Below are 15,479 nucleotides of genomic sequence, written 5' to 3' on the forward strand. Positions count from 1 at the left end.
ATTCAATACGGAATCTGACTGCTCTATTGTCACTTACAGGGCTCCCCAACACCCTATAGGTGGGATGTACTAAGGGCAGAAATGTGGCCTCTCTCATATGTACTAAACACCGGAATGTGATGCATTCTGATGATTAGTCTAGGTGGGTAACGCCATCGTTACATGGCATTATCCAGTACAGTAAAAGCCTATGGGCTTCTCTTCAGGATGCCCCCTGAGAGGGATCCAATCAGATCCCTCCCAGCTTCCCACGCGGCACGCGCTTGTGCAGAAGGACGCCAGGGGGACTTCCGGAAGTCCCTCTATAGCAAAGAGTAGCTCTTACCGGAAGAGCTGTCCTTTGCGATTTTCTAGGTACATACCGGCGATATTAACTCTGGTATGTAACCGATAATGGATGGTAAGCATTGCATTGCGGATGCGATGCTTAGTACATCCCGCACTATGTGAAGTCACATTTCCCACCTGCCTCAAAACTCTGCCATTGGGCTCTATACATACTGTGTCTGTCAATGTAAATACATCATCCCTTCTGTCTGCAACTTGGTTACCATTGTGTATCATGTATCCAGGACATATTGGAAAATTAGGTGACTCTCAGTATATTTCTTCCTAGTATAATACTTTATAAATAAATAAATTCTCTTTTCTCAAAATCTCCACAATTTTCTCTCATATTTACCATAAAATGATAGCTAGAAGCTGATTGGTTACTATGGTAGTTTTCTCCACTTATTCTCTTTTGCAGGTTTTATACATTTCACCCCTGGAGACAATAATTACATTTATTTCATGGGGGAACGTAACAGAATGTTGGGGAACTCCCACTTTTCTGTAGAACTCCCACTTTTCTGTAGAATGGCACTGATGAATATGAAATTCCCCATTGAAGGTAATCATGTAATCTTAGGAGAATACAGAGGGCCCGATTCAGCTAGTGCACTGCTGAACGCAGATTCCCAATGGTCAGGAATCTGCGCAGACGCCTGACCTGTACTGCACATGTGTAGTACGGATCCTGTTCTTGGGATAAATAGTTCCTTCCCCAAGTATCGAATACCCACATTCCTACTACAAGCCCCATGTATCCCTGCATTGTGTGACGTGGTGTTCCGGGATCGGCGGGACTTTTTGACTACAAGTCCCAGAATCCTCGGGTTGTGTGACGCGGACTTCCGGTTATTGGACCTGGAGCAACGGGACTTTATGTCCGTCAGCAGGATATAGTGCCTGGACGTTACCTATGTGGGTATTCAATACTTGGGGAAGGAACTATTTATCCCAAGCACCCTATATCTTACATGAACCACCGGAAGGATATGCGCTAAAAGACACACGTGGATTTGTTTATGGGTAGGACCGGAAGTGACACGGATGCCGATTTCCGCGCTGTAAAAAGAAAATGATTTGGGTGTGTGTTTAATATGGACAATTTATTGATTTTAAACATATAAGAGTAGAGGATTTTAATGATTGTATGTATTGTTATATATGAATTTATGTTTTGAACTGTACAAATATACATTGTAATGAAGATGGCTCCTCCCAGCAATCTAGATTTTGATTGATAAGGGTATTTAAGGTGCCCCATATCACTAGACCCTCATTGCCTTGAGACCTTAATGGTAGAAACGCGTTGGCAGCAAAGAGGGGCCACAGGATCCACCCAGAACCAGTGTGGGATAGATGAGGACGAATAGCTGAGGCTGAACCCGGGTTTTTTACATCTTCCCAGTTATTATATGCATCTGCTTACCTGATTCTGGTAGGAGGCCAGCTTCACCTGTGACTATGGTGTATTGATGTTTTAAAGGATGCTCATTATCCATCTAGAAGCTCCTTTAGTGTATTGTACTGTATGTGCTTATGTGGATATTAACTTGTGCTCTGAATAAATGTGCTTTATACATTAAGTATCTTCCATACAAGCATTTTTATGCACATGGTATCAGTAATTTTGGAAAAGGGTCCATTTGAATTTTAATGAATTCATTGTTAGACCATCTGCACTAGATTTCTTCTTTCCTTTTTTCACATGTTACGATATACATTGGTTATACCTCACCACTATTTGTAGACAAGAAGTCCAAAGATATCCGTGATACATATAAACTAAGTATCAGTTGACTATTTTTTGAGCAGGCGCTACGGTGGGATACCTGATATTTTTTTGCAAGTTTTATTACTGGAGGAGTTAGATACCTCCCCCTTAGGAGATCTTACCTAAGCAGCCAGCTTGGCGCGAACATATAATACCACTATATTTGTGTGTCTGGTCAGCAGATTGTCATTGATTGACAGGCTGCTGCCGTTTGGGGTTGGGAGGGGGCAGCGACGGCCTCAGTTTCCGAAACGGAAGTGTGTCGCCGTCGTTGGGGGGAGGTAAGGGGCCAGGATCTCTGTCGGCTGATGGAGATTTCCTTGCCTCTTTCTCTCATCTGCAGCGGCCAGCTTGCGTGACCCCATGTGTCGCTTAGCGATGCTGTGATAAACAGTGGTAATCTTAGATTACTGCTGTTTGTTAAATGCAGAAATGAGGACATAACCCCTTTAGCACTCGTTTATGCTTCGCTGGTAAATGGGGGCCTCTCACTTTAGTAAATATACCCCACTGTGTTGCCTGTGAGCTGACGTAGGAACGCTGTAGGAACAGTTGTAATGCCAGAAACTCACGGACGACAACATCTCCAGTTTTCTCTTGCACGCCATAGAGGTGCACTGGTAAATGAGTGATGTTGGGCCACAGTAAATCTCGTGGATGTTCAAAGTCAAATATCTCGATTGCAGATTGCTGATACAGAGTTCCCCATGAGAATGAAGGAACGCTCAGTCCCCTTTCATGAGATAAACTACAATAAAAATTATAGGAATAAGCTTCATTTTAAGAGGAAAACTAAAAACAGGGCCAGCTCCAGGGGCCGGAGCACCCTGTGCCGGCCCCTGAGAAGGCGCCCTTACATCCCCGCGACCGACCGAATTTGGGGACATGGCCTAATTACCATGGACCACGCCCCCTACGTGACGTTATTTGAAGGCGTGCCCACATGGCACGCCTCCAAATAACGTCAGGCTGGGGGTAAAGCCCGGCACTTCGTCACTGGCTGGGCTTCCCCCAGCCCTCTCCCGTCAGTGAATGGTTCCCGCGTGCATACGCGCAAAATCCATTCACACTCCGGGTGGTCCAGCACCGCCGCACAGCTGAGGTGGTGGGGTTCCCCAGATTCCCGAATTGACCACCCGTGGGCCACTTCGGCCCGTGGGTGGAACAGCGGGACAATACTGTCCCGCTGAAATCGGGATGTTGGGGAGGGGTGCGCCCTCTACGGGTGGCGCCCCTGTGCGACCACACTGGACGAACACCCCTAGAGCCGGCCCTGACTAAAAATATTACTATTACAATTAATGAGAGGAAGGGGCCTAATATGATAATATACAGTATGTGTTTAAGATGTTTTTTGTTGCTCCAGATAATGGGGGAGATGTACTAAGCTCTGGAAAGTGATAACTTGGAAAGTGATAAACTACTAGCCACTCAGCTCCTAACTGCCATGTTACAGACTGCGGGCCTGATTCAGCAAGGATCGAAGTTGCATAGACGCACACAATTGGTAGATTAATTCGCATTGTGCTTGTGTATGCATTTCAGTGCGCGCGTGCAAACTAGCAATTGCGATGGGAAATGCATTTGCAGAGGCCACGCAGACCCCGAGCACAGTTATTCACAGGAAGTGCAGTTTGTGGGTTGTGATGGGGGGGTGGTCGGGCGAACGCAGGCGTGCCACTGGATTGGGATGGCGTTGCAGGGGCATGCATAACTTATCCACTACAATACCATACGCGGCATGAGGCCTCATAGCGTGACCTGAAGTTAGCAATTCCTGAGTGAGGTCTGACCTGCCTTAGCTGTGCATATGGGTCCTATGTTACTCGATGTTACTGATTGTTTCGCTATGTTGCCCAAATATACGGATGTGTGTAAGGGGAAGTGAGCGTCCTTATGGTAAGCTGTGATCGCAATGTGATTGCAAACATTTGCATATCACCACTAATATTAGCAACTGCGGGGCGTGCGTTCTAGCAGAATAGCGATCCTTGCTGAATCAGGCCCTGTGTTTGAAAAATGACAGGAGCTTGGTTGATATTTATCATTTTCTAATTTATCACTTTCCAGAGCTTGGTACATCTGCCGCATGTGACTAGAAAATATCCCCAATTCACTAATTTATTAAGGCATACAGAAAGGGGCATACATCTGTGTGTATGGTAACCTATGAAAGTAAAACAAGTGTATAAATGTAACATGCTGATCCATGTAATGGACTGTGTGTATGGTAACCTATAAATGTAACATGCTGATTTTTGTAATGGACTGTGTATATGGTAACCTATAAATGTAACATGCTGATTTATGTAATGGACTGTGTGTATGGTAACCTATAAATGGTAACATGCTGATTTATGTAATGGACTGTGTGTATGGTAACCTATAAATGTAACATGCTGATCCATGTAATGGACTGTGTGTATGGTAAACTATAAATGTAACATGCTGATCCATGTAATGGACTGTGTGTATGGTAACCTATAAATGTAACATGCTGATCCATGTAATGGACTGTGTGTATGGTAACCTGTAAATGTAACATGTTGATCCATGTAATGGACTGTGTGTATGGTAACCTATAAATGGTAACATGCTGATGCATGTAATGGACTGTGTGTATGGTAACCTATAAATGTAACATGCTGATCCATGTAATGGACTGTGTGTATGGTAACCTATAAATTTAACATGCTGATCCATGTAATGGACTGTGTGTATGGTAACCTATAAATGTAACATGCTGATTTATGTAATGGACTGTGTGTATGGTAAGCTATAAATGTAACATGCTGATTTTTGTAATGGACTGTGTATATGGTAACCTATAAATGTAACATGCTGATTTATGTAATGGACTGTGTGTATGGTAACCTATAAATGGTAACATGCTGATTTATGTAATGGACTGTGTGTATGGTAACCTATAAATGTAACATGCTGATCCATGTAATGGACTGTGTGTATGGTAAACTATAAATGTAACATGCTGATCCATGTAATGGACTGTGTGTATGGTAACCTATAAATGTAACATGCTGATCCATGTAATGGACTGTGTGTATGGTAACCTGTAAATGTAACATGTTGATCCATGTAATGGACTGTGTGTATGGTAACCTATAAATGGTAACATGCTGATGCATGTAATGGACTGTGTGTATGGTAACCTATAAATGTAACATGCTGATCCATGTAATGGACTGTGTGTATGGTAACCTATAAATTTAACATGCTGATCCATGTAATGGACTGTGTGTATGGTAACCTATAAATGTAACATGCTGATTTATGTAATGGACTGTGTGTATGGTAAGCTATAAATGTAACATGCTGATCCATGTAATGGACTGTGTGTATGGTAACCTATAAATGTAACATGCTGATCCATGTAATGGACAGACTGTGTGTATGGTAACCTATAAATGTAACATGCTGATTTATGTAATGGACTGTGTGTATGGTAACCTATAAATGTAACATGCTGATTTATGTAATGGACTGTGTGTATGGTAACCTATAAATGTAACATGCTGATCCATGTAATGGACTGTGTGTATGGTAACCTATAAATGTAACATGCTGATCCATGTAATGGAGTGTGTGTATGGTAACCTATAAATGTAACATGCTGATTTATGTAATGGACTGTGTGTATGGTAACCTATAACGGTAACATGCTGATCCATGTAATGGACTGTGTGTATAGTAACCTATAAATGTAACATGCTGATTTATGTAATGGACTGTGTGTATGGTAACCTATAAATGTAACATGCTGATTTATGAAATGGACTGTGTGTATGGTAACCTATAAATGTAACATGCTGATCCATGTAATGGACTGTGTGTATAGTAACCTATAAATGTAACATGCTGATTTATGTAATGGACTGTGTGTATGGTAACCTATAAATGTAACATGCTGATTTATGTAATGGACTGTGTGTATGGTAACCTATAACATGCTGATTTATGTAATGGACTGCTTGTCGTGTAGCTGTTTAATGACCATCACTGCGTTTTTATGTTCTTTCAAAACAGTCTCTCCTGGTGGATGAAGGAAGTCTAAGTGCAGGAGCTATTCAAATGCTCGGAAACTACTTGACTTCTAATGGGCGATACTACATCTCTTCCATAGAATCAGTTATGTCTATGAATATATTTAACAACAACAACAGCAGGTAAAGGAAACAGGAGACTTATATGTTCTCTTCTCACTTATATTACACTTACATCAGGCCGTCTATTGTTAGACCCCGAAGACTGTGGAGGAAATACAAAGTCTGTACCTACATTGTAGGTATTTCTTTGACAATCATGTCTACAATTTCAAGTCTCTGTGTATTTTACAGAGGATCAATATATTGCAGAAATTGTGACAACTTACTTGCCAGTTGCCAGTTTTTAAACCAGTTTCACAATACCGCCCCAAATCACCAGAAATAAGCATACTATAAATCCATTACCAGAGAGAGAATGTGGAAAGGGCAAAGTGTTAGGAGCTATAATAACGGCCAACAGACAGCCCCCTGCACTCTAATGGATATATAGCACTGAGTTGCTTGCACAGTGTGCTTGTTCAATAATCCGAATCTTCTGTACAGGGAGCTTCCTACATCCTGCTACCAATCTAATATATAAAATCCATTGCTCTGTTTGTCTGTCTGTCTGGCTATGCATTTGGACACCTCTGCACAGAATGGGATGAAACCAACGTGAGGTGGTCCAGCTGGACCCTGGCCAGGTTTTGGGGAGTTAGTCACTTATATTGGGGAGATGTATTAAAACTTTGAGATAGCAACCAGTTTTTGAAAATGTATAGACTCTGCTACATAAATGATAGCTAGAAGACATTTGGTTGCTATGGGCAACTTCTCCATTTTATCTCTCAAACGTTTTGATACATCTCCACAGAGGACAAGGGGGGGAGATGTAGTAGGGGCCGATTGGTTGGTACTTTATCTGCATCCACTTTCTCACTCTCCAAGGCTTAGTACATAGACCCCACAGCCTGTAAAATGACAGCTAGAAGTTGATTGGTTAGTACTTTATCTCTGTCTAAGGTTTGATACATCTTCCCGTACATTACTTTCTCCTATATATGGTGGAAGCTATTTTTTGTTTGTCATCACAGAGTCAGGCCTGGATAAATGCCGTCATCCCAAATGATGATCATCACAGTACACTAGCTATCAGAGAATTAGAATTGAGTTGTACTGTATTGTATTTTATACTACTAACTATAAAGAAAAGGTAATCTGTCTTTTGCATCAGCCACAAGAGTATGTGGTGCGCATTCTGCATTAGCCATCTCAGAATGTGGGTCTTAATTTTATACATTATTCACCAGATATAAGGTGTGTTCTGTGCGCTAGTCACCTTGGTTTTGCACCAGTTCACGTGAATGGCCGCCCAGCGCACATCATAGCCTGTTCTCCTCTCTTTGGATAGTCCTTCACAAATTAGAAGTGGGCAAATAATTGGAAACATACTGTATAAGTAAGAGCACTTTCCAAAAATGTAAACAAACCACCTATTGCTTTACAACCACCTTTTTTTTTATAAAGAATATCATTTTTACTCCTAACTTAGGGGCCCATTTATCAATGAGTTTTATCATACGCAACCAGTTTTAAAACTCATTGCATATGATAAATGGTGCTCCAGCCAATCAGCTCCTAACTGTCAACTGTTTAAAAAATTACAGTTGGGAGCTGATTGGCTGGAGCACCATTTATCATATGCAATGAGTTTTAAAACTGGTTGCGTATGATAAAACTCATTGATAAATGGGCCACATACTACTTAATTTACCCTCATATATTTCTCAAATTAACCAAGAGGGCTGTCTTTTTGTTACATTCATTTGTGGGGTGTAGGACAAAATGTTGACAACATTCAGAATATTGACATGTACATTATAGGGGTGATTCAATTGTTTTGAGCACCCCCTGTTGCTGGGCATCTATATAAATAGGCGCCCAGCAGAGCAATTCAATTGTTTCTCAATCTCCACGCCTAAAAACACCAGGTTTAGCTGCACAAAGCGGCTAAAACCATCTAAAGAAGTGGCTAGGGAGCCCAAACAACGGACTTCTTGCACCCTAGGAGGCTGTAAGAAGAAATGTGTCCACCCGCTGCTTTAGGCGTCCGTTCAGTGCAACAATTGAATCGGGAGCTAATTCGTATAGATGCACAGCAGGGGGCGCTCAAAACAATTGAATCGCCCCCTGTGTCATCATTAAGAGTATCAACACGGACATTATGTCGACATTCACAATGCTGACAATGGGCCTGATTCAGCACGGATCGCAATTGTGATCGCAGCTGTGTAATTGCATGCAATGCAGCTGCGAAAATATGCTAATGCCTGCCAAAGCTCAGCCAGCATAGAGACGCACACTACTGCTTTCTCACATCCGTAATACCTCGCAGTCCTGCGTATACAACGGTAACATTAAAGCACATCGGCCCGTCACGTACAATTACAGCAGGTCTGACCCATCGCAGAAACTGTAAGTCTCGTCGCACACAGTGAGTACTCCAGCTGCGTATGTAATCAGTGGCTAATTTTGTGCACGCTCATGCAACAGCGTTCAAACGGACACACTCCAGCATTTCTCCAACCTCTCCCCTGTCACCACCCCCAAACGCTCACAGCCTGTCACTCACTCTGTAATGGATTCCTGTGTGCGTGCGTAATCGCAGCATAATTGCAGCGCATTTTCAGTGCTGAACAATAGGCTGATCTGCGTACGTAGTTGCAATTGTGTACGCTGGCTGAATCAGGCCATAAAATGTTGACATTTGCAGAATATCGACAGTCAGCATGTCGACATAACATTTTAAGGTTATTGTAGCCCTAACCCTGCCCTTCACTGCAGCCTAACACTAACCACAGCTTAACCCTAAAATGGACTGTTGACATTCAAAATGTCAACATTATGACAATGTCGACATTGTGCCCACATTTTGACTGTCAACATTTTGTTCTACACTATTCCTAAAAAAATTCACCAATGCTGAGCACACACATCGGGCATGATTCAGAGATGTATACAAACCCGATGTACACAGGACCTGTTTTGCATGTGTAGAACGGGTACTGGGAGATCCCACGCAGTGCCCTCAAAGCCGCAGCATGTTCGTTTAGGGGGCAGCGATGGGGGCCGTTTTACAAAATGGGGCACATTGTTTGGGCCCGGCTTACCATTTCCTTAGCCCATTCTGAGTAAGCTTAAACCTACTCAGATGGGCGATGACTGCGGCCATCACGACTGATGGTCACAATGATGATCCGCTGAGTCTGCAGCATTCGGATCTGTGATACTGGCAGGAGGTGTCTTTTGTCATCAGACACCTCCTGCTGCATTAAGCATATGCTAGCATCCTTTTTCTGCGACCAAAGACACAGCAGTGATCCTAACAACGTCCATCTCTGAATCAGGCCCACTATTCTTTACAAGGATCACCAGCACTCTGTCCAACTCCTCCACTGTGGCAGTAAAAGTATGTGTTCCCCTGATAATTTGGGTGTACTTAGGCAAATAGAAACGTACAGCGAGACCAAAGCTGATGTTGTACTGCACTTGTATTACTGTGTATGGGCAAACAGGTACATTAGTTCATAGTTAGCAGCTTAATTTTTATTATGCCAAAGGTAACCAGCATAGAGCCGTATTCAATTTGAGCGGACCTGCGATACTTTTCCGCCTCCCAATTCAATTTGAAAGTACGCAAAAACGGGACCCGGCGAAACTTAAACAAGCGGAAAGTACTTTCAGATTTGGCGAAATCAGCCTGACACCCCCCAAAAGATGCTCTGACATGGGGGTTACCTATGGTTACCCCCGATTTGGCTTGCTGAAGGTATTTGGTGTTTTTAAATGGCCTCAATAGCTGCTAAATAGTGGTGCAGAATAGTATTCAGGAAATTTTTTTGCATAAAATAACTTATCCCAGCAAATTTGGGGTACTTGAAAATGGGGGCCAGCATATTTAAAAGTTGCTAAAGTAAGTTGAAAAAAAATCATGAAAAATCCACCTGCAATCAAAAAAACACTTGGGGCATACTTGGGGACCCCCCCAGAGTCAAGTTAGCTAGTTTTTAACTTTGTCCCCCAACATTTTTTTTTACGCCCCCAATTCAAAGACTTTTTTTGGGGTGTTCTTAAGTGTTATTTTTCTACATTTTTGACAGTTTACCTTTGGGGGACTGTCTGAAGGCTGCACGGGGGTTCCCACAACGTTGCACCCCAAAACCCCAATTCTGCACTTTTTTCCGCCTGCTATTCATAGGCGAATCTTTTCCGCCTATTACATTGCATTGACTTTCCGCCTAGGCGGAAAGTCTTTCAATTTTGAATACGGAGGAAAGTCAAAACAGACGAAAATGACGTCATCGGCGAAAAAGTATTGCGGATACGGACTTTTCGCCTCAAATTGAATACGGGCCATAGTCTGTTTATGACTGACCTGTCTGCCTGCCCACATGTACTCGATAAACACAAATTACATTGCTCACTTGACTGCATAGAAAAATAAGTGACACCTATTTCTAGAGATGAGGATTACTTTGTATAACCATTTTGTTTACAATTTCATTGTGTTTCACTAGGTTGGATGAGATCACTGGCGGCTTTGACCAGTTGCCTTTGGCCTTTGCCCGCCGTCTTGGAATGGCAATCAGGATCAATTCCACTGTAGTAAAAGTCACAAGGAGGCAGAAATCTGTGATTGTCCAGTACCGCAAAGATGAATACTCAGAGCTCGCCAGCATAGCAGCGGACTATGTCATCATCACCTCCACTGCAAAAGCCACCAGGCTCATTCAGTTCAGTCCTCCACTGAGCAATGACAAGAACAATGCACTGAGTTATGTTCACTATACAAGTGCAACAAAGATTCACCTAAAATGCAATGAGAGGTTCTGGGAGAAGGATGGCATAGTGGGTGGGAAAAGTTGTACTGATCGTCCATCTCGTAACATCTACTACCCAAGTCATAACTTCACCAATGGAGTAGGTGTCATCCTCGCATCCTACACTCTGGCAGATGATTCGATGCTCTTTGCAGCACTCAGTAATGAAGAATGTGTGGATGTAGTTCTGGAAGACTTGGCTGCCATCCACAGGAGACCAAAGGAGGACCTCAGAAAGCTCTGCCCAAAATCAGTGGTGAAGAAGTGGAGCCTAGATCCACATTCTATGGGAGCATTTGCCTTTTTTACTCCTTACCAGATGGGTAACATGTACCAACCATTATCCCAACCTGAAGGTAGAATATATTTTGCTGGAGAACACACATCGTACCCTCATGGATGGATAGACACTGGCATAAAAAGTGGTCTGAAAGCGGCAAGAGACATCCACAGAGATGCCAACATGTTTCTCCATAAATAATGTATAGATTGTATACATGCGCGCGTTTTCTCTGATATTCTTTATAAATAAACTGGAGGTTATAATGCATTAATGCAGCCTTTGGTGGAATCTTCTACCTGTTTGAATTAGGCTGCATTAGAAGCAGTATGAGAGATGATCCAAAGTCGCATTGAAGCATTGAGGGATGCGGGGTGCAGGGGGGGGGGGTAATCTTCCTCAGCCTAACTGCACAGAAAACCAATCTTGTTGGAAGCATCCTTAGCTGTCACTTCGAAGACAAGGTCTACATTATCTAACAACAAATGTGATCAAACTTTCCTTATGACACTCCTTCTCTTTCATTGCCTACGACCAACCCCTAAATGAACACAACTAAGTCAAAGTGAATCATTTAATAGAGTACAATAGATGGGGAATGAAACATTATGCAATCTTCACTTACTAGATTACAATAGATGGGGAATGAAATGTTATTCAACATTTTATTGAACAAATCGCACATACAGTAGGGCCTGATTCAGCTTTGGCACTAGAGTAAGCTATAGTAACTGGATCTTGGTAAAACTATGCTGCATTGTAGGTGAGGCAAATATAAAATGTGCAGAGAGATTTAGATTTGGGAGGGGTGTGTCCAAACTGACATCTAAATTGCAGTGTTAGAATAAAGCTGTCCAACATTTGTGGGCTACATGCAAAGCAAAAGCAGCCATAATTTAGCCTGCATCAGGGGCGGATTGGGATGGAAAACCAGCCCAGGAAATTTATGGAAGCAGCCCTAATTGGGGCGTGGTCTGATGAGGAGACGTGGTCGATCTAGGTGGATGGGATCCCTCTTCATATGGCTGGTTCTGAGTTTGACACAGTTGTGGCCTTCCTTGTGTCTTTTGCTGCAGTTTCAGCTGCGAGTTTATGCGAATGCTGCTACAATGCCCTTCCCTAGTGTACATTCATGCGTCTCCCTGGTGTACATTCACCGTCTATGGGAAGGAGTCCCGGGCTTGCGAAAAGGGATCCTCTCGGATTCCTCCTCCCCTGTCTGACTCCTTCCAGGGTTTTATGCGCCTGTGTGAGCACTAGTAGCAGTGGAAACATTTGAAGACACAACTGATTTTCTTTTCAGCTGTCTTCGCGCTGGAGCAATGATGAATGTAAAAATGTTAATTATCGCCCGGCCCCCGATAATTAACATAATGAATATGCCCCTTAACATATTTAAAGTAGAATTTCTGGAATTCCAGCCATGGGTAACACGTGTCAAAATTATTTACTCTTGCAATCGAAAGCTTAAAAGGCGTGGTGACTGACAGACATGCTGCCTACAATGCATTTATTGTAGTATGACAGGAGTTTTTATACACTGTCTGCAGCGTGTAGCCATAAAAAAGAAAATGATACGTTGATTTGTTTGTACACACACTCATTGGATGCCACCCTTATACTTTTCCCATCCGCGACACTAGATTTGTTCATGTGAACTATCTCCATCTATAATTAGGTAACCTCTTGTTGTACTACCACAGCTAAACTGTGTCAAGGTTAATTACAGTCAGGCACTGAGTAACTTGTGGGGTGGAACGTCATGGGTCTCACCTGGCTTACACTACAATCTCCGCTCCAGAGGAGGGATGGGCTGTGAGAGGTGGACATTGAAGGGAGTGATGCTTTGATAGGTGGACATTGAGGGGGCTGGGGGAGGGGTGGTTATTGGAGGGGAGTACATTGAAGGTAGGAAGTGTTTTGAGGTGGACATTGTGGGGCCCGGGAAGGAAGGGGGGTGAGGTGGACATTGAAGGAACCTGGGAGGTGGACAGTGAGTGCTGTCTGGGGAGCAGTGAGGGGGTCAGTGTGAGCTGTGAGGGTGGCAGTGAGTTAGCTGTGAGGGGCTCAGTGTTATATGGAAGGAAATGGCAGTGAGAGAGAGCTATGCAGGGGGCAATGAGATACAATGGAGGGGCAATCAGATAAACCACACCTGCAGTATTCTGCCATGTCCATTTTGCCTTTGCCATGCGCTGGGTAGAAAAACCGAAGCCATTTGATTGCATTTGCCCCCCCAGGCTAAAGGTTGCCAGCTGACCCCTGCTAACACCAAAGGCTGGATGTCTTCTCTGTATCGTCTTCCATTCTTCTCAATCTTAACCTGAGCAAAACTGAATCCTAAAGTTTATATCTGTGTAAACTCACCATCACTGCAATTACACAAGCATGGTACCGTGGGTCAGGTTTCATTTTTATTTCTCCTTAAATCTTTTGCACAATCATATAATTTCGACCTAAAAACATCTCACATTGTTTACCTTTATCACAGTAATGACTTAGAAAAACATTAAAGGAGGAGATTCAATTCCAGCCAGTGTGCCGCCACAATGTTTATCTGCGCACATCACAATATATTATGGTAGCCAAAAATCACTAATCTTTTGTGGGGCAAAACGAGTGGTGTTTTTGGTCACAAAGTGCCTTCGTCGTAATCGCACAGACTTCAATTTCACCCACAGGGTTAATCCATTTTGAAGGGGGAAGGGAGGTGGGGTGGAGAAGGATAAAGTGAAGTTTGAGCTACTGAAGTTTGCACTATTCATCTAAAAGCTCCAAGCGGTTACACTGCACAGACATTAGTGGAAATGACTCCATATCCGAGCTATGCGAGGTTTGGTAATGGGGACGTAACTAATTCCAGATTAGTACATTTGGTTACCATGAGGCATTGGCACTGAGTGTGACCTGGTAATGCCTGTCTATCCGCTCCAGAGGTCTCTGCTTTGCCACATGCCCCTTTTGGGCTTTCAGTTTTACTGTGATAATTATCTATTAATTATAACTCATTTGTAATAATTATACCTGGATCCAGTCTATCACTTAGAGCCGAAACCATTTGCACCCAAAACGCACATATAAACTGCATGCCACAAAAATGCCACATTTACATTTTATTTTAAGTTCCACATATCTTAAAACCCAAAATAAACACGTAAATGTTTTCACATGAAGACACATTTATGGGTATTTTGTGTCGGTAAGCACCAGGTCTGTACACCGGCACTTTTACTGGGGGGAGTAATCGGCATCAACATCTTCACTGCTGCTCGAGCAGAAAATGATCACATATTCAATGTGATCTGGGCGAGATATTAGCACACAAAATCGCATTGCAGTATGTTATAATACCGCCCGAATGTATTAAATAGCACATGCAGGCACAGGGGCTGCGAAAGGAGCCCATCCCTGCCAAATGCTCGGAGTGAAGTGACCGAATCAGCCACAAATATTTAATGATAAATACTAGGCCCCTATGTGTGTCACCTGTATGGGCAGAGCACCAACAGAGAAGCAGTGTGACTGGTTCTTACTGCTATGAGCATCAGCCCTTCTCTTGCCACAGCCACAATTCCGGCATCGCCACCATCATGGAAATTGGAGCAGGGACAGGTATCAATGGACAGGAGCAGAGGGTTAGGGATGGAGGACGTTGGAGGGGCAGGTGCGGAGTATGGGGGAGAAAGACGCAGGAGAATGAGAGAGGGGGTTACCTGGTATGCAGAGAGGGGCATATGAGAAGAGTGACTGACAAAGGAAACAGATAATGGAAAAGAGTAGAGACACATAGAAGACATCAGCAATAGGTGAACAAACATAGAGGAGATTAGAGAGATGTTTGGAACACATCAAGGAAAGGTGAAATAACCAAGGATAGATGGGGAAGAGGCGTGGGGCCTATGTGTGTGGTACACAGAGTGGATAGCTTTATATATAGTGTTGAAAAGCATTTAAAATGTATTTCACATTGTCTCAAGTCCTAAAATGTATAGACCTCCATTAATATGCATCAGATTTCCATACTCTCACCTAAATTTCCACTGATTTTACTGAGTTGTAAACATCTTGTGTAGCCTACATTTACATAGTTCTGCATGTTCACCAGCAAAACTCCACAGAATGCTCCAGTGGATACTATCAAGGTGGTGGTGGGGGAGCAGGTACGGATTATTACC

At 43.0% G+C, this 15,479-nt stretch overlaps 1 protein-coding gene across 7 annotated transcripts in view; it reads left to right on the forward strand.

Moving 5' to 3' along the window:
- Positions 1-13,164, forward strand: part of LOC148474428 (L-amino-acid oxidase-like) — a 43,578-nt gene extending 30,414 nt beyond the window's left edge. For all 7 annotated transcript variants that reach the window (XM_088458668.1, XM_088458671.1, XM_088458669.1 and 4 more), the window contains 2 exons: positions 6,146-6,285; positions 10,722-13,164. In XM_088458668.1, the coding sequence (XP_088314794.1) occupies positions 6,146-6,285; positions 10,722-11,505 (924 nt within the window). In that variant the 3' untranslated portion in view covers positions 11,506-13,164. The remainder of the gene's footprint in view (positions 1-6,145; positions 6,286-10,721) is intronic.
- Positions 13,165-15,479: the final 2,315 nt, after the last annotated feature.

The sequence above is a fragment of the Taudactylus pleione genome, unplaced genomic scaffold (assembly GCF_031769625.1).
Source record: "Taudactylus pleione unplaced genomic scaffold, aTauple2 ptg000845l, whole genome shotgun sequence".
NCBI classification, from domain to species: Eukaryota; Metazoa; Chordata; class Amphibia; order Anura; family Myobatrachidae; genus Taudactylus; species Taudactylus pleione.